Below are 20,971 nucleotides of genomic sequence, written 5' to 3'. Positions count from 1 at the left end.
TTGAGGACTGGGAAACTGACTACACTGGTTTCACCAATAGTTTTTTGTATATTATTGGAGAGCAAATTTAGGAAGGGTAAGTCAAACATGCTGAATTGTTCCTCACTTTGAACCTCAGTTATCTGGCTGCTCTTCAAGATGCCACACAGAGTTCAGGGGTGCTCCATCTCAGTTCTTGAGATCTAACACCCTAGATAGTTCAAGTCCAGCCCACCTGGCTCCAAAGACCTTCATTAGTAGGATCAGGTGTGTTAGATTGAGGTTGGAGCCAAATTCTTGAGTGGTAGAAGGAATATTTTTGATTCCCTGAATATGAGGGGAAAAAATATCTGTGAATGTGAAGAACCTCTTAAAGGTTGGAAGGTTCACAGTAAGGCTTCCATACCAAGTGAAGGCTGTGGAGGTGCTTTTAAACTTCAAAAAGGTCATTCACACACCTTATTACGGTTCTCTGAAGAACCTTTCATTAAAGGGGTTGAAACACTTTCATGATTGATGAATCTAACACGATCCGTGACGAACAGTTATGGTTGGGCTGTGTGACCGTATTGATCAAATTAGGCACAGTACACATCTGAGAGTCGTGGGTTTCGTCAGGACCGTTGAACACCGAACAAGTGCACATATCATTAAAGGACTAATTCTAAAGGGCCTGCAAACAAGTCCACAGTAACAGTAGCTGCACAAGCTGCATAGAAGCAAATAATTCCCTAAAAAAGGATCTTGAATGGTTATTTAGTAAAAACAAAAGTTGTATGCAGAACCATGAGACCTCAGTCAAGCTATTTGAGTGCAGAACCTCTTATGTATGGTTCTTTTAAGGAAACTTAAAAACAGTTCCATCTAGTGGCAAAATGTTTGTGTTGTTACATATCAAATAACTGTTCCTTTTTACGTACTTAATTTTTGCAAGTATTGAAAAAACAAACGATGCATATCGCTGCTGTCGGAACAAAACCTCGTATCTCCATTTTTGTTGTTTTTGACAATTTGAAAATGTATGTTGCCCTTTACACTGTGTATACATTTCATGATGAATGGACCAAAAGAAATGGTCTAGAATAAGTTGGAAAGAATGTCTGGTTCCATTGACTTACGTTAAAAGTAAAGTATGTTTTTTCCTTCTCCTGTAAAGTTGTCCAAGGTTTTGTTCCGACAACAGCGGTTTATATAATATTCCTAATTTCTGTGTACACTAATTTGTGCGTGGCTTAGAAGCAAAACTGAAAAAAAAGGCTCCTAAAAGCATCCAAGATGAGCTGTATCCGTTCTGATAAGTACATCATTTTGTTGTGCATTAACATGTTTCACTGGCTAACCTCATTAGAAGTCATTGCATAATGCTGTTGTGAAATGAATTCGATTGTAACTCCTTCACACGGAGACAAGCAAGGAAATGAAGCAAGCTACCTAACTGTATTTGTTGTCTGCTGAGCAAAACAGCAAATATGAAACCATTAAACCACATACCTGAAAAACAGACTGAGAATGCAGATGCTGAAGTGCATGTTATCAGTGGAACAATCGGTCACGTATTTGAAGTATGTTGGTAATAAGTAGATCAATGATAAGCCATAGATCACAAGACAGTGAAATATTCAGTAGCACATGTGGGTCTTTCCAGTTTTAACTAGAGGTCTTTGATGGAGTTTTTGGCTAAAATAAATGAACATTTTTTGACAAAAAGATTTCTCTGCAGGACGGCAGGCAGTTAAAGTTACAAGCTTACATCACAGCACAACTTGTCTTACTTAGAGAAGGAACCTTAAAATACATTACCTTGTACCTTGGATTCAATCTGCCCTGTCGCCTCCAAAACCATCTAGATCTCCTTCCTCCAGTCCTGGTTCTCTGGTATTTTCAGATCTGATAAAAAAAACTTACACTGAGAAAGAAAGTAGAGGAAATCCAGTTCTCTGTGCAAAAGTCTGAAACCACCTGTAATGTTTTACACTTCCAGTCAAAATAACCATTAACTACTCATTTTTTCAGGAAAGAAACAGGAAACTTTTCAATATTTAACAGACAATTGAGAAGTCTTAGCAACTAAGTAGTGTTTAGTGAGTCTACCCTTCATCTTTATTACAGCTTCCGTTCTTCGGTTTTTCAAAGGAATCTGCAGGGACATTTTTCCCCACCTCCGAAGTTCAGTTTTTAAAGTTGGTTGCATTTCTGTCTTCTCATGATCCAAGTAAACCCAAACGCATTCATTGATGTGGAGGTCTGGACTCAAACCATTCTGCGTAATTCATAGTTGAGATGTAAATAGTCATCCCAAGTGGTTTGTTTTGAAATTTTAGAGAAACCCTTTACAGTGGTGGTGATATGAACCAGGGATCATGATGTCTCTAACACCAGTATAGCCATTTTATTTAGAATACAAAATAACCAGTCAGCTCACACCCGTCTTTTGAGCTTATATAAAATGTCCACGTTGAAATATTGCTTCATCTGGAAATAAATATTTTTCCTTGAGTACTGTTTGGCCACACAAACCCTGAATGTACATCTCGACCATGAATGGATCTGAAAGAAAGTGCATTTCAGGAGAAAACATCTTCTCAAAACTACAGTAAATCACCATATTGTATAATAACTTATGTGAGGGCATTAAACTCTTCAGATGTCTGGTTACAATCACCACCACTGTGCGTAATTCTGAACGGAGCATTTCACATCAAACTGCCCTCAATGACTTGCATCTTACGCAATTATGCAGAAATTGGTAAATGTTGGAATTCCCTTAAAACCGCATACTTTGAACAGTATGTTAACCGCGCTCACAAGATTCATTTGAATCATCCAGCAAAAGGTGGGACAACAGACACACGAGTCAAGCCCAACTCTGCTAAATGTCATTCTGGTTGATGTGCTGAAACTTATAAACTTCTAAAACTGTCCCACAGTCTGCCCACTGGACACAGTGGTTGGTTAGTGTAGTGGTTAACACCTCTGCCTTCTACGCTGTAGACTGAGGTTCAATCCCCACCAGGGTAAGCACCCTACACTATACCAATAAGAGTCCTTGGGCAAGACTCCTAACACCACCTTGGCCTACCTGTGTAAAATGATCAAATTGTAAGTCGCTCTGGATCAGAGCGTCAGTCAAATGCCAAAAAAAAAACCAACCCACGCTCCAAATGACCTCTATAGCCTTGCCCCATTTCTGACCTTAATGATCAACTCATCACTAACTAAGTTGTTCAGCTTACTTCTACCTATAGATTATCTCAGGTTGCACCACTATGTCAAGAAATGTGTTTTAAAAAAATACTCACCTGGAAGTTTTCGTGTTTCAGTGTCATAGAACATCGAATCACAGTGGATGTTTATTTATTTATTTATTTATGAACGCTGATCAGCAGAAACATACTGTTTCTTGTCAAAGTGAAAAAAGACCTCTGCAAAACTATTTTAATAAGTTACAAATATAATACACAAAGTATCTGACTGTGTATTTCAGTGTAACTTTATCTGTATGTTTGGGCTCATAACTGTGCTGGAGAACACATCCCCCAAGGCTCAGAGTTCTCGCAGACTGCAGGAAGTTTTTCTGCCAGGATTTCTCTGCATTTTGCTGCATTTGCTGTACCCTCTACCCTCACAAGCCTTCCAGGGCCTGGTGCAGAGAAGCGTTTCTACAGCATGACGCTGCCACACACCATGCTTCATGGTGTAGACAGTGTGCAGTGGCGTTTATTCTGATGTCCAAAAAGCTCAATTTTGAGTCTGATCAGACCACAGAACCTTCTTCCAGCTAACTAAAGTGTAAAAAGAAATCCACTGTGATTCACTGTTCTGTAATAATAAAACATGAAAAGCTCAAAGGGAGTGAATCCATTTTATAGGCATCGTATATCAGACTGCCCTGGCAGAGATGAGCTTCCTCCACAAAACAGAGTTATTATGTAACCAGCCCTGTTAGTTTAGCAAAGGGGGGTATATTATTGCATGCAGGGAACTTCAAGTGCAAACATTCCAGTTTGAATGAGGGGAAATTTGAATTACATAAACACAATTTCACGAAATAAGCAAATTCACTCAGCAAAAAAGCAAAGCCAGTTAACAAAATCTGGTGTGTCTGTAGACTGTGTGCTCAAACTGGGCTGGCGTTTCTTGGCTTTGAGAAGAAGTCAGTTCTTTACTTTCCACTGAAACAAATATGTGAAAAAGTTCAGGTCTCTTAGAAGTTCTTAGCACTGAATTCAAATTCACCGAAGAAACCAAATTGCCAAAGATACAGATGTAAAAAAGTTACTTGATTTCCATTTCTGTTGTTCTTGATGATAAACTGTGTGCAAGTCAGTGTTGATTGTTGTGCTTGTTACTGTCTGTGTGTTTAAATGTATTGTGTAGTGTGATGTACAGTAATGCTAGTAGTATCGTCATTTGTACATATCCCAAATGTAAATACGCCTCTTAGTTTTTAGCAGGGTTACCGTTGAAATTTAATGAACTACTGGGCATGGTTTTTGAAATATCTTCAGTAGTCTATCTTCTTGTAAACCCACAGGTGGATGGAATCATGTGTCAGAAAACTAGAGAAATAATCCAGTAAAGCCATTTGAGCCACGCAGACCTGCTATATTCTGCTATAGCCACTTGCACATCGTTTTGCCCAGAGAAGTCTAGCGATGCCCCATTAACAGTGTCCTGGTCTCCTTACAGTTGTGTGCAAAAGTTTAGACACCTGACATCTGGCCAAATGACACGTTTTGTTGATTGTCTGAGTGAAAATGAGTTAACAGAATAAATGTTAAGCGGAAAGAATAAAACAGAAAATAAATCAAATATGCTGTATTCTGTGTCTTATGTTTTTTTTCAATATCTTACACTCAACAAATGACCACTAATTGTGCATTAAATGTGTACTGTACTTACTTTCACTTACAATCAACAGAACATCGGGGGTGCTTAAACTTTTGCATATTACTGTAAGAGGATCAGTACATTGTTGACAGGACCTCTAGGCAATGTAACTGAATGCAAACTGGAGGTAAATATAATGAGGATGATGTAGTTCTGTTCAATGTCCACTACAGGGTGCTCAAAAACAGCTTAGAACCAAGTGTCCAGTGACAAAATCCTGTCTGACTGTTAAATGCACACACACACACACACACACACACACACACACAAAAAAGCATCTTCTATTTGTGACTTATTTGAAAATCCCCATGTTCAACAGCAATGTATATAGTTTTTAAATATATATTTATATATATTTCACATACCGATCAGGCATAACATGATGAGAGACTGTGGTCCATCTGTTTCTCTGATACTTTGTTACCCTGTTCTTCAGTGGTCAGGACCCCCATGGACTCTCACAGAGCAGGTACTGTTTGGATGGAGGATCATTCTCAGCACTGCAGTAACACTGACGTGGTGGTGGTGTGTCAGTGTGCGTTGTGCTGGTACAAGTGGATCAGACACAGCAGTGCAGCTGGAGTTTTTAAACACTGTGTCCACTCACTGTCCACTCTATTAGACACTCCTACCTTGTGGGTCCTCCTTGTAGATGTAAAGTCAGAGACAACAGCTCATTTGTGTTGGTCATCCTCTAGTGGTCACAGGACATGGTTGGCTGGACATTTTTGGTTGGCGGACTAATCTCAGTCCAGCAGTGACACTGAGGTGTTTACAAACTCCAGCAGCACTGCTGTGTCTGATCCACTCACACCAGCACAACACACTAATATCTCCAAATTTCCGTGCAGAGTTTCTCCATGTCCTGATCAAACCACCTGGAAATCAAAACTATTTGTTTATTAATTACGCCTGACCTCAAAACTCACCACAACAAAAGCTAAAATTACACCCTTCAAAAAGATGGTTCTTTAAGGGATCTTTAGTAAAGGGAATGGTTCTATAGAGAACCATGAGTTACTGCTACTGTTACAAGCTTAACATAATAACAAGAACCTTTTTGGTGCTACATAGACTTATGTTCAAAAAGGATCTATATAGAAGCAGGTGCGATGCATTCTTCATCAGTCTGAAGGCAGATTTTGCCATGCAGCGAACCATTTGAGCATGAATTGGTTCTATGTAGAGCTCATGATTCCTTCACTAAAGAAAGCTTGAAGAATCACTTTTTTAAGAGTGTACACTTTACACAAATGAGGAATGAGTTCACATGTTTGTTGACTTGCAGTTTGCACTTGTTTCAAAACGCTAAAAAAAAGCTCTCACACAGGAAACTCAAACCATTCTGCAGTGTAATATTCTCCTTTGAGGAAGTGCATCAAACTGTCAGAGGAGGTCCAAGAAGCTTACACTTGCATTTGTATCTGAATGTCTAATGTTAGCACAGGACCTCCAGCATCAACTGTTTGAATTCTATTTGGCATAATTTCCTGCTTAATATAAGGAAATGTTTTGCTGTGTTATAAGATGTCACTAATATATTAACCATTAGCTACTGAAATTGTGAAATAGCTACTGAAGCACTCTTTAGTTGACCTCCCTTAAGCTTGCAACAAGCATAGCTGTAACACAATATATCTCAGTTGTACCGTTTTATCAACATATGCTCACAAGTGGATTAGAGATCAGTCATTCTCATTTAATTTGTGCACAATGGGGTGCCCCAGGGTTCAGTAATGGGCCCACAAATTGGTATAGGACCTGATGAAGTTCAGTAAATGACAAAGCCTTGTTTTACCACTTATAGAATAGTGTGAAGTCTTATGTAAAGACGTTTTCAACAGCATCCATCTAACCTTTGTTCATATATTGTTTAATCACTAAATCATCTGATATTGCACTTTGAGGTCTCTTGATTTTTCTTCCTTCATCTGTATCCAAAACATGCACTTAGGCTGGCAAGAAGACTGTTATGTTCTCTGCTTCCTCTGTGTGGAATGGCCTCTAGAAGACCTTAAGACTACAGGCTTTAATTATCCTCACGGTCCTACCATCATGAGGCCATCATTACAGCGATTCAAGAGCGGAGTGCTGGGTCAGATATCAGTAGGGTGTAGTGAAGTCTCTTCCTTGGTAATATTTACACAATGTTTTCCTCAAATTAAACAGGGTTAGCCTTCTTAATGTTAAATGTACTGAAAAGTTTTCCCTCTCAAAAGTGTCTTTAAGCTGTAATCACATTTTTTCTTGGACGAGTTCAAGTCAAGTAAAGATGATGTGCAACTATTTAACAAGAAGTAACTTTTGCATCTGGGTGACAGCCAGTAGACACGGGCCAGCCTAATATTTTAGTCCATTTTGAAAGTTTGAGTTGCTTATGACGGTTTCCAACAAGCACTGAGCATTCTGTTCTGCCAGTGCCCCAGCTGGTACATCTTGTGGTGTGTGAGATGCATGAGAAATCATGTGGACCATTGCCCAGTTTTACACAATGTGCTCACTCAAGTTTATCACATTGTGGCCTGACCGTTAGGCCAGTGAGGTGACTGAGATCTTGGTTAGGCTGAGAACAGTAAATCTGGCTTAGTATTATGTTGAGCGTAAAAACACTAAAAGGCCCCGAAGACCACAGAAAGATAATTGAAGACCATGGAGAGCAGGATTTTTCTGTGGTAGATGACAGAAGAATTCTTTCTCTGATGAGTAAAAAACCCTTCACAATGGTTGGCCTGATCAAGAACACCCTCCAGGAGATGTGTGTATCAAAAATCAAGACTTCACCACAGTAAATACAGAGGGCTTACCACAAGATGGAAACCAATGCTAAGCCTTAAAAACAGGAAAACCAAGAACAAGGCTTGTATTGTTCTGGAGCAAAATATTATGGACAGTCCACACAAATATTAACTTGTACCAGAATGATGGGAAGCAAATAGTTGTGGAGAAGCGTAGGAACGACTCATGATCCAATACATACCATCTCATCTGACAAGCATGGTGGAGGTAGTATTAGTAGTGGGCATGTATGGCTGGTAATTAAACTAGTTCCCTTTGATGATGTGACTGTTGACAAAAACAACAGGATGAATTCTGAGGGGTATGGGGCTATACTGTATACTCAGATTCAGCCAAATGCTTCAAAACTCATTGGACGGTGCTTCACAGTGCAGATGGACAATGACCCAAAGCATACCCAAGACTTTAAGGCAAACAAGTAAATTGGTCTGCAATAGTCAAACCGATCACCTGACCACAATCCAATCGAGCATGCATTTCACTCACTGGAGGAGAAACTGAAAGTAATACACCCCAAGAACTGAAGACAGCTGCATTGAAGGCCTGACAGAGCATCACCAGGGAAGAAGCCTAGCAACTAGTGATTGTCTATGGGTTCCAGACTTGTATGTCTGTAATGTATGACTGTTAGTTTGTCCTATGACTTTTGAGCCCCTAGCAATGGGAGCTATGTGAAAATGATTGGAAAATAAAGCTGAAAGTCTGGAGGAAAGCTAAATGTGTTGATGTCCAAATATTCACGGACATGACTGTAGACTGAGAGAATCCCTACACTATTACTTTAATCTAAAGCAGACTCCCAGCAGTTCAGCAGATTAACAGTACACAGGGGCATCTTTTTATGCTGCCTATTAACACTGACACAATATTTTTGGTCTTAAACCACACAGCATTATAAGAATGAAGCAAAATTCATCTGGTTAAGTACAGGTTTTTACTTTTATATCCATGTTGCCTGCAGAACAGAATGCAACAGAACGCAAGAAATTGAAAGAACGACTCTGTTTTCCAGCAGAAGGTGCAACATTTATCTACAGGTCATAACAAATTTAATGGCAACTTATAAGGTGCTCAATAAGAAAAAAAAACGGAATGTTAACATACAACTTTTAAAAGCAAATTATTTATAAACATACATATATAAGTTTATAAATAATTATATATATATATATATATATATATATATATATATATATATATATATATATATATATATATATATATATATATATATATATATTCAAACCATTCTTAATATTATATAAAACAAATCTAAACAAAAATAGAGCCGAATATTTACAGAGGAGAAGGAAATGGTACTTATGTACAAAAGACCGTTTTGTTGATGTGCCCAATACATATAAATTACAACGTTCAGACCGTCTTCGTTAGAACTGGCTCGCACTGATGAGATCACAATGCTGCCATTTGCAAGAGCTGCGCTTTAAACTGCTGTGCCCGGTGTGAAAGGTCCGTGACGCGGTCGACCATCTCCTGCACAGCGGCTGTGTTAGGGTAATGAAGTGCGGCCATCTTGGTGGCGCCCACCACTGTCTTGAGCATCTCACAAAGCACATTACTGGAGTCCATCACCCGGTTGGCCACATCGGGCGTCGAGGCCTGTCGTGAGAGAGTGTCCCCAATAAACACAAGCTTGTGAGCACTGAGAATGACAAACTTGGCGTGCGCTACGAAGATTCGCGGAGGCTGTCCGGCTGCCACGCAACCGAAAAACGCATCCACGGCGTTAAGCAGAGTCACAAAGTGCTGCTCGCACTGCTCAGCGTAGAAGCCTAGCAGCTGGCGGTCCCGGCCACACTGCTGAGCCCCGACCCCCACAGAGGAGGAGGAGGAAGAGGAGGAGGAGGAGGAAGAGTCTGAAGGGGATGAGGAGCCTGTGGAATGCTGATGGGAGATCCACTGAGTGATGTCGTTCTCTACAGGTTTGATCACCTCCTGCTCCAACTGCTTGAACTGGTTTAACTGTAAGAGTGAGACAAGAAGAAAGTTAAAGAACTGCTGAAATAATATTTGCATGCTATCAGTGAAGCCAATCATTGGTGCCTGTAGTATTATGATGCTGAAAATGTTCAAAAAGCAGCAGCGCACGTTGCAATGTTTTTATTGTAGACATTATACTGATAGACTCTGGGTTCTCCGGTTTCCTCCCACAGTCCAAAGACATGCAGTCAGGCCAATTGGACATGCTACATTACCCCTAGGTGTGAGTGACTGTCTGTGTCTGTCTGTCTGCCCTGCGATGGACTGGCGACCTGTCCAGGGTGTATCTTGCCTTCCGCCCAATGACCGCTGGGATAGGCTCCAGCACCCCCTGACGGAGAAGCGGCTTAGAAAATGTGTATGTGTGTGTGTGTGTGTGTGTATGTGTGTGTGTGTGTGTGTATACTGATAGACCTGTTCTACCATACTACTGCTGTTTACTGTTCGGATGATAACTGTGGCCACTGTCACACTTTTATTCAAACTATCTCACAAGCTCGGATCATAACTGGACAGAGGAAATGTAGCCGTTTGATGAATGAATCTGTGATGAAAGCATGTCACTGGATTTTGTGACAGGAGGAAGAGTACCACACACGTTTACTATGTCAGACAAAAGTGTACAGTCCCTGTTCATTTAATTGCCCAAAATGAAGAGGGTGTTAGGACAGTGTTATTTGTGTCATATGCGTAACTGGGTTGAATGACTGGCTAACAATGCACCTCTGAGACTCACTTACACCTCTACTGACCACTGTCCACTCATGATTGGATAAACCAGAATGCATGTTAATGTAGAGCCTGTAAAATGTGTTGTCCTGGCATTTGGACTGCAGGGAGGATGTAGCAGTAAGGTTTTATGATCTCAATTCTGTAGGTGTTACTGGCTTATCTCGAATGCTATCCAGCTGCACAGCAAATGAACATTGTAAAAAGGGAAGTGAATGAAAAATGCTGATACTACCCCGGTTTCTTTGAATAACAGAAGCGTCAACATCATTTTTTAAAGGTTCTCCAAGGTTCACTTTCTCTGTGCCACAGGACAGCAAGAAGTGCTGATAAACCCTCATGTCTTTATGCACAGGCGGTGCCAAATCAATATTTTCAAAGATGAGTCAAATGTCAGTTATGTGCGTACCTGTTCCTGCCCCAGCTGGACTTTGCTCTGCTTCATGATGTTTTCCTTGTCTAAGAGCTCCTTCTGCTGACGCTCAAACTCTTCTTTACCCTTCACAATGAAAATAAGAGTGTCAGCTGATTGTTATACTTGGAAGAAAACCTTGCAGATGCAACCTCTGTACTTTTGTGTCTGAAGTGCAGACAAAGTTCAAAGTATCTGTAGTTTATTATACTTCCCCAAATTAAAAAGTCAGGCAGTGGTTTGTATTGCACTCATCTGTGTTCTACAAACCTTTAAACCAAGTGTTTCTTACTGACTCTTGTCTTACAACGCAAACAAAAGAGGGTCACTTGTTTCCTGTCCTTATTCAACCTCCTACTTCAAACATAACTCTTGATGTCAGTCAGCGGTCTTTAAACCCAAAAGAATGTCAGTGTAAAACGTTCATATGTGAGTGATCTCCCAAATCTTTGCCTCGCAGGGAGGGGTGGGCAAAGTGCAATGTAACTTAACAGAAGTAATGCTGCTTTCTGATGGCCATTTCATTCATACTGAAGCCACTTTTTGTGTGAAGGTGCGGTGCTCCAACTCTGCAATGTCACGTAAGGTGACCACGAAACGTGTCCATTAACTGCATCACGTAATGTTTTTAATTGACCTTTATAAACAGAATTTTGAAGTTTTGGGAATGTATCTTAGAGGAGGGGCAAACGTGTGGTTAAAAACATTTAATCAAATACTTATCTGGATTACATTTAGTCTTTTCCCTACATCAAACATACTCTTTTTTTTCTTTTGCTAGTTCACAGCGCCCGCAACCCTGAGAAATAAGCGGCTTAGAAAGTGTGTGTGTGTGTGTGTGTGTGTGTGTGTGTGTGTGTGTGTGTGTGTGTGTAGTTCACGGGGCAGAGCTTAGAGGCCTGTGTTGTCATATATTAATGCAAATGTCTGGTTACATTTTCATTCTTCAATTTCAGACTGGTAATTATGATCAGGACTAGTAATTATGATCAGTGAATGTTTTCCTCCCACTCGGAAGCTCATAATTCCTGCAAAAGGCCAAGCAGCAGCTGCTTGGAAAACAGAGCTATTATTAAACTAGTTCTCACCTGCAAATGTACGTAATCGTAATCCTCCATCCAGCTTTTCACACACTTCTCGCTGTCCTGTGGCACGGGGAAAGGTTTGGTCTTGCAGCCATGGTTGTCCTCCTCTGCTGGGGAGCAGGTGAAGGGGTGAACGACGCCCTCTACTGGTGGCCTTCGGAAAAGCAGCTCTGCGCTGCTTCCTATTGTTGATGTTAACTGCTTGGCATCATCCGGCACTGTCCGTGCCACCATGATAAAACGGTCCAAGTCATCGCTTTTGCCCTGCTGCTTGCCTCCTGCTGCCAGGACGTTCAGTGCCCAACCACTGTTTTCTAGGCTCTGGTGAGTCTGCTGCAGGATCTGCTGTGAGTCTTCTAGCCTCTGCAGCTGCCGGCGCAGCTTCGAGTGTAACCCTGGGTCAGACAGGGCTGTGGCATTGGCGACTGCCCCTCGCCCGAAGGCCAGGATTTCAGCCAGGGTGCTACGCACACGCTCCAGTGTCAGGCGCACTTCATTGCCATGGCGTTCCATGAAGCCATACGTCCGCCAGTTGGGCGACGCAACAAAGCTCTGGAGGGCAGAGACAGAAGTATCTAGGCCTTGCTGTAGGCGGCCGAGCCGCTGCAAGGCGGAGTCCAGGTCTAGTGCTAAACGACCCTCAGCTGGTGACCCTGCCGAAGAGGAAGAAGTAGACATGCTGCTGCGCGTGCTTCCAGTGCTGGAAAACGAAAGTCGATTCATGCCATCGGTTACGTCAGCCAGTGAGCGCGATTCTGTTGGCGGGACGTCATAGATGCCCTTGTTGCGATCCCGCTGTGGCAGCCCCTGTGGAACATCATAGAGATCTCGGGATCCTGCCATAGCTGGTTGGCTTGCAGGAACATCATAGATGCTGTTGTCGCTGTTCGCAACCATACGGTGTTCCGGAGGAAAGTCATAATTGGACTGGGAGCACTGGGTGGATTTGGAGACGAATGATGGTGGAACGTCATATATGCCCTCGGGCTTGTGTTTGTGAGGTTGGGGAAAGTCGTAGTTGCCCTCGTCTTGCACAGCATTATTCCTGCAAGGTGGGATCGAATACACCTGCAGAAACAAAAGCTACATCAAAACTACCGTTCCCGCAAAAACACAGCAGCAAAAAGCTTTAGACACGAATTTCTGTCTCCACTTAGCATCTAAAATGCCTTGCTGACAGTCTAATGTCTGCAAGCTGATATTTAATGCTCTCCCACAAAACGGATATGGAATTCCGACAAACATTCTGACAACCAAGCATTTAAAAACCCTCAGAGCTGATTTGAGCATGCAGCATGAGTCCTGACGTACATGGGGAATAGCATGAGCACGTACATCAACAAGTAATAGGAGCAGGCTTTAAGTGATTTCACTCAGGCTTGAAATCTGCCTTTACAGCGAGTCAAACCTCTGCAAACCCCTAATTAACTGTGACGCAAATAATAGGTTCCCAGCATACTTTAATTTATTACAAACAAACTCGCAGCACTGGACTGTACGGTACTATGTAAAGCAGTGAAACATAAGAGGGCCCAGAAAGCAGTGATTTCAGTCTTTAACATCCCTCACTGCAGTTCAGAGAACAGTTCTGTGACTGACTTGATCACTACTGGCAGGCAAGGCTTTAATTTAGTAACCAGGGGAAACAAATAAAAATGAAATAATTTATTTTCTCCTATTTGTGACCCTGCAATTTAGGGAAAAGTAGTACTGCGTTAATAGATACAGAGAACAAAGAAGGCATTCAGATAAGATTTCTTTTAAAGTGCTAAGCCAAAGCGAATGCGGAGTTGTTTTCGAACGGAAAACTTTACAAATGAACTAAGACGTATTGTTGAATGTGGAGCTTGACTGGAACATACCCCTTGTGATGGAGGGGGGATGTCATACACCCCCTGATTCCGTGTGTCCTGTGCTGGAGGGATGTCATATAGACCCTGGCCATGAGGGCTCATGTGCTTTCCTATCTGTTTCCCAGGTGGAATATCATAAACCTGTGAAACCTTCACAAAAAAAGGCAACATTGTTTTAGAATCCATCCATGCTGGTTCCAATAAGGCCTCTTAGGTTTATACTGATGGGAATACAAAATGATGCCTACCCCCTGTTGTCGAATTGGTGGCACATCATACAGGTCCTGAGAGTTGTTGGGTGCAGGGCTGTAGGCATATGTCTGTCCAACTCGCGTTGGGGTCAGCACCTGGTCAACACATGGATAGAAAACAAACTCATTAAAGCATCCATGCAAGAGCCTTGTCAACGTAATATACAAGCTGAGGGTTTGTTTAGAGTTGGCCTTCTGCGGAGCATCTGTGAGAGACGTTTAGACCGTTAACATTTCATTCCTCACTCTTATGACCTATTAATACTCAATTCTTTTGCATTATTTTCCATGCAGTTAGTAGATAATACTCCTTAGACCAAATGTATACTGAAGCACTGCAGTAAAATCCTTACTTTGTAGATCTTTTGATAATAACAGCTTTGACTCAGTATTTTCCAAATGTAACATTTAGGCAGAGGTGGACGAAGTACACAAATCATGTATTTGAGTTAAAGTAAAGTAGAGACACCCAAGGTAAAATATTACTCCACTAAAAGTAGAAGTTACTCCCTTTAGACCTCCATTTGAGTAAAAGTACAAAAGTATTTGCCTTCAAATGTACTTAAGTATAAAGTAAAAGTACTAAAAGAGTATTTAACATAATTACACTTAGTTACAAGTTTAAGTTTAACAAAAACCTGTTTTAAGGTTCACAAATTTTCTCCTTTACTATGTTGATCTGTAGGCCTCTGTTCATAAACATAAACCAGCCCAAACTAATTTACTATAAAATGAAATGGTGTTTGTAGAAATTCAGAAAAAAGCCGCGTCAGTCTCGACTGCATATGTGGACATATTTCTATATTGTGCTCTATTTACACAAAGTTAGGTTAGTTCATCATTTATGTTGAACAGACTCTCCCAAAGTTTTACGCTGCTGCGCTGACGTTGATACACACAGAAACCAAAAGGAACGACAGATTTCTCAAAACGTAGGAGGAAAAAGTCGGATATTAGACTCTGAAATGTAGTGGAGTGAAAGGAAAAAGTCGCCCAGAATGGAAAAAATGAAAACTGCATGAAAAACTACATAAGTACAGTAACAAATTACATTTACTTAGTTACTGTGCACCACTGTATTTCAGGATGTGAAGAACTAACCAATCAATCATAAAACCATAATAGTTGAACAATAAACAGCAATTCCTATTAGAATAATCAGGTATATCTTTCAGCTTTTTGAGCTGTAGGCAATAGGCTCTATGAGGCAGTCCTGCTAAATGAGGAAATAATTGGAAGTTGCTAGAAATAGCTTTTTTTAGGGCCACTTCTTGAGAGGATGATAGCCCAGATGCAACAACATATCATATACACACACACACACACAAAAAAAAAAAAAAATTATATATATATATATATATATATATATATATATATATATATATATATATATATATATATATATATACATACATACACACACACACACACACACACACACACACACACACACACATATATATCTTCTATGGCATATATATATATATATATATATACACATACACACACATACACATACACACCACTCTTACATATTCCTGTCATTTTGTCAACCTTTTAGATTTCGGTCATGTAATCATGAACATGTAATTGTTAGGCCTTCAGGTTCTTACATACTGGATGTTTCAGGCTGTATACTTCATATATACAATTGTGCCTTAAAAGACCATCCTTAGGATATTACATTCACTCAAGATTCACTCACAGTGCAGCCCACTTGGCGCCATGGTGAATCTAATCTGTTTCCCCTAGTGCCATTCTAACTTCATTAGAGCGCTGCTGGGACCTGCCGGGCTGTGTGTTCCAGTCCTCGTGTGACCCAGCTCTTTTCTGCAGCTCTGCCCGGCACCATCTCAACCATTTGGGTCAAATCAGTCCTGACAGAAGTGACGGTTCTGCATCTTCACAACGCTTCAGTGCTTCAGCCTGACTGAGTGGGATAGTTTCCAGACTAGGTGATGGTATAGGGCAGTGGGAAGATGAGGAGCATGAGAGGCACTGAATGTACTTGACTCAAATGTAAGTCATTTCCATATGAATAAGATACATTAACAACACACTTGCTCTTAATCTTGTCACTATTATTACTAAATCACCTGATAACAATTATTATTATTATTTATTTTTTTATGGCTGTTAGCTTTTATAGTTATATGTTTACAGTGCAACAAACACAATGTGAATTGGATCTTTTTTCATTCACTGAATTCAGGAAATTGCATGTAAATAAAAGGAAGCAGAAAACATTTACTCAGACATGTCATGGGTCTTGTGAAACAATAGAAGTTCTCATTTTTAGCTCGAGGTGCTATAACACCTTTAGAGGGCAGTGGTGGGAAACGTTTGTTAAAGCTCAAGCTGTTTCTTTTTTGGGGGGAAAACTGACAACCAAAATAGCTATTTAACCCATTTGGCCACTTCAGGTTTTAACAGTAAATATAAAGAACAACAAAGATTATGAAATCATCAGTGAATTATACATATGGCCGTTCAACATTATCGTAAGTTTTATAATGAGTGGCTTCATTCTTAAGTCTATGCTTTGATTAATACTACTCTTTTGTGAATATAAATATGTTCTCCATTGTACATCAGCTGATTTTTTAAATACTGTTTGTTTTTCAAAATTGTTAAAAACAAATATTGATATGAAAATAAATATTCATACGCAAACGATGTTGAAATTGTGCTTCTCTTTCTTCAGTGCTCTACTAGTTTGAACAACACATTAGTGGATCTAAATTGATCTTGGCCTGGAAATGTGGATCTAGGGAAAAGAAATTATCGGTGTAGAACCTTTACCACATGCGGACGTTCTTCACTCGTTTCTTTGAAGAACCATCCATGAAAGATTCTTTCGAGAACCAAGACTGGCATCTATGTTCTTCTATGGCATCACTTCCAAATCTTTATTTTTACAATGGTAGCTTCTTCACATCCTTCTGTCCTGATTCTCTTTCTCTCGCGAAGCTACAGAGCTCTCTGCTGTGTCAGACAGACAGAAGAATGCTTGGAATTCTCCCCCTCTCATTCCCCACTCCATCTCACTCTCTCTCTGCCAACACACCACCGCTATCACCACACTGGGACACTCTGGGTTCACTGACAGGCCTTGCAAATACAAACCATACATACGACTTCCTGTCCTTAGCTGAGAAATGCACTCCTCTCTTTTTGTAGATATGAGCGACAGAAGCTTGATAAAGCAGGTCAAAGACCCACCATTCCTTTACAAATGACACACAATGGAATCACTGTGGAATTACACATAAACTGCCATAGTTTCTATCTTTCTCTCGTACGTATGCACCACAGCAGCAAAGACGAGCTGTCCAGATGGTATTAATAAACCTGATTGTCACGCTCTTGCTTTCACTGTGTGTGTTTAGGTGCACATCAATGACATTCCTACATATAAATCATCACTAGGGAATGGTAGGGTCAACACAGATCACCGACAGGCCAAAGCTCCAGGCCTGTTCCCAGAGCTCTTAAATCACTCCCTGTCTCCGAGGCGCAACCAGGATGGGACAAAACAAAAACAGTAGACATCGGAGCTCCAAACCTGCAGACGGATGCCTGGTTTTCCCTGCATAATCCAAGACACAATAATCGTCCATTCTTCATCCGATCTTACCAATGCCTCCTGAACAACATCCAGACAACATAATAGTCCTGTTTAACTCAGTAAAATCTACTGCCAGAGTTGTTCCATGTCTATACTGACCATAGTTATTGTGTTCCCTATCACTGTATAAAAGAAGCAATGCTACCTCTTGCTAAATGAACAGCAACTGCATTGAATGATGTTATTCCAAGTTATTGCGATTCTAACAATAAAAGGAAATTGAACTGTAAAGTACATACTTACTAATTTGTATCATTCCCAAAATGATAGTTTGCGACAAAAAAGCATCTATGAATTTTCGGCTTAGATTACACTCTTTACGTGTTAGAATAAATGCAGCAGCAGCTGAAAAACCACTGTTTATTCAAAATCATAATTAAAAGAGAGGAGTAGATTAAAAGGCTGAATTAGCCACTTGATGGCTAGACCTACTGTTCTTAAGATGGATTTTCCCGGTAATTACTATGAGTCAGCTTTGGTTACAAATATTATACTTTTCTGATGTTGAATTCTCAACTTCAAACCAATATGCCTGTTTTAACTTAGAACTGTGAGTGGGAAAGTGGCATGTTGAGCCAAAGCACATCACTTAAGGAGTCAAGAAGTCAATAAGAAAGAGGCTGGCCTGCAACAAGAACCCCAAACATGCAAATGGGGATTTTTATATGAGACACACGATGCTCATTGTGCTAAGTGTCTGTGTTGGATGCTTGCGGCCTGAAGAAGGTACTTGTGAAAACCGCCCAAACTCGTGTCTCCTGCTATAAACGGGTTCAGCGTTGAACTGACCCAAAGGTTTGTCTGTATATGTTACTACCAATATAAAATAAGAATCATATAACCCAATATGCTTAACCCTAAACATAACCCCAACCTTTTGCTGACACTGGTATTGCAGAATACCTCTGTTCATTTCTGATTTTCCTACAAAGTCAGGACACGCATACATATAGACACGTATAGAAAACACTGCGCATATGTAAACACACACATGAACTCCCTCTCTCATGCCTACGTTTCTTTATTTACCCTCCTTTAGCACTTCTCTGCCACTTGATGCTGCTAATAGTAAGGGTGTGTAAATATTGACTGGGCTGATGGAGCTGCTGACTGTTGCTACAGTGCGATTAGGACCTGTGAACTCACGGTGGCCGAGGTGACCGAGTAAACTTTTGCCTGCCGTCAGGGGGCAGCCCCTCAGGATGCAGTTACACTAGAAGAGGTTGACTAAGAGGAAAGTCGGACTCAAACCTGTGCTCCAATCACTGAAGGTGTTGCTTGTTGTCAGAGGAGGAAAACTAAGCTGACAGACATAAAATGATTCATGTCATTCATGTCACTTTTCAACATATCCAGTTTAGCCTAGCACTGTGTGTAAGTGGTGACTTCATCAAATTGCCCTGCAGCCCTTAATAATTTGACAGGTAACTATACATAATGTGTGTGACAGGTGTGACTGTACATAATATAGCAGTCAGCAGAGGCTTACACTCACCGGCCACTTTATTAGGCACACCTGTTCAATTGCTTGTTAACGCAAATAGCTGATCAGCCGATCACACGGCCGCAACTCACTGCATTTAGGCCTGTAGAGGTGGTCAAGACAACTTGCTGAAGTGCAGACATCAGAACGGGGAAGAAAGGGGATTTAATGGACTCTGAACGTGGCGTGGTTGTTGGTGCCAGGCGGGCTGGTCTGAGTATTTCAGAAACTGCTGATCTGCTGGGATTTTCACGCATAACCATCTCTAGGGTTTACAGAGAATGGTCAGAGAAAGAGGAAATATCCAGTGAGCGGTCAGTTGTGTGGACGAAAATGCCTTGTTGATGTCAGAGGTCAGAGGAGAATGGGCAGACTGGTTCCAGATGATAGAAAGGCAGCAGGAACTCAAATAACCAAAATCTCTGAGGAACTTTTCTATCACCTTGTTGAAAGTCTGCCACGAGGAATTAAGGCTGTTCTGAAGGCAAAAGGGGGTCCAGCCTTTTTACTACCTTTGTACCTAATAAAGTGGCCAGTGAGTGTATGTTGGTAAACATGGAAAAATGGGAAAAACCAAGTTGGCTTTTTTCCCCTTTGCTTTACCGTTTTGTCTAGAAATTTTACGAAGTTCCCTTATACCCACATGCACATGTAAGCAAGTACAATGACAGCATGTGAGCTAAGGCTATGTCCCAGTCTATTCAACATATAATAACAGTGTAATCCAGTAAATGTTATGGTTGTAGCATGATGTCAACTTTAATTTGGCCACAAAACTGCAAGTAACTGTAATTGGTTAAATAACCAAACAAGGACTTTTTTTTATCCATGAAAGGAATTCATTGCATGACTGTCCTGCATTGTTCGTTGCATTCTTCTGCAAAATGAGTATTGCAAAGGCCAATATTACGATACAGATTAACAAATATATTGTGCAACACTATGACACAGTAACATATTTCATGCTGAAATGACTTCTATGCCTTTTGCTATTGTAAACAGTACACACTCAACCACAGATGAGGTTCTAGCATTTCTGCTACATTACTGCAAACCACATTGGAGTAATTTAAGGCTAGTTCCAAGGCATTAGCTATGGCTGTGGCTTTGTTTCGAGAGAACAGAGTGGGATGAGGAGTGGTTAATGATGGGGAAGTGATCCTTTCACAAGTATTTGACTCCGTAGCTCATTAAAATCTAAAACACCTCTCGGTCACTGAAAAGAAGGAAGACAATAGCAGCTTAAATATTATAACAGTTACTCAGCCATTGATCTGATCTGCTTTTCTGATGCAGTCTTAGGCGAGGCTGGATCATGTTAGGTTATCAAGTCTGTCCTCATTACTCGTGTTTTCAATACCTATAGTTCAGAATGACCCCATTCACCAAACAGTCTAACCTCCTGGGCAAACAGAGTTGCTAATCAGCTCCTGATTTAGCTGGTATGTATATGCTTTTCACCAAATTACTTGTCTAAACTGGGTAGAAATTAAATTACCCGGAAGCATTCTTCATCAAATGATGTTTTATGGGTTTGTTTGGAATGTTTTGCTGCTGCTGAAGTATTCTTGGACACAAAATGAAAAATATGGCATTTTGGGAGGCTACCACAGTAAATACTGAAGGTACTTAGCACATTTTTACAGTAAGATGTAAGTAAGGGGCTCTTTTGCAGAGCGTAAACGAATTTCTAGGCTTAACAATCTTTCAAACAGCAAAACCTCACAGACAGTGAAGTTCAGTCCATAATGAAACAAACGCAAATAGCAACAGATAAAGAAGAATTCACCAGACAGGCTTGTACAAAAAGAAAATCATTATGTGGGTTACAGAACTTTGTTTGTCACTGGTTGTTAATTAATCT

At 40.6% G+C, this 20,971-nt stretch overlaps 1 protein-coding gene across 2 annotated transcripts in view; it reads right to left on the bottom strand.

The window, feature by feature from the left end:
* Positions 1 to 8,915: 8,915 nt before the first annotated feature.
* The window catches only part of nedd9 (neural precursor cell expressed, developmentally down-regulated 9), a 32,750-nt gene continuing 20,694 nt past the window's right edge, over positions 8,916 to 20,971 (bottom strand). For both annotated transcript variants that reach the window (XM_017693813.2, XM_017693812.2), the window contains exons 3-7: positions 13,994 to 14,092; positions 13,755 to 13,895; positions 11,896 to 12,960; positions 10,805 to 10,894; positions 8,916 to 9,648 (exon numbers count right to left, since the gene is read on the bottom strand). In XM_017693813.2, coding sequence (XP_017549302.1) covers positions 9,079 to 9,648; positions 10,805 to 10,894; positions 11,896 to 12,960; positions 13,755 to 13,895; positions 13,994 to 14,092 — 1,965 coding nt within the window. In that variant the 3' untranslated portion in view covers positions 8,916 to 9,078. The remainder of the gene's footprint in view (positions 9,649 to 10,804; positions 10,895 to 11,895; positions 12,961 to 13,754; positions 13,896 to 13,993; positions 14,093 to 20,971) is intronic.

The sequence above is a fragment of the Pygocentrus nattereri genome, chromosome 27 (assembly GCF_015220715.1).
Source record: "Pygocentrus nattereri isolate fPygNat1 chromosome 27, fPygNat1.pri, whole genome shotgun sequence".
Lineage (NCBI taxonomy): Eukaryota > Metazoa > Chordata > Actinopteri > Characiformes > Serrasalmidae > Pygocentrus > Pygocentrus nattereri.
This window is presented reverse-complemented; position numbering and strand designations above follow the sequence as displayed.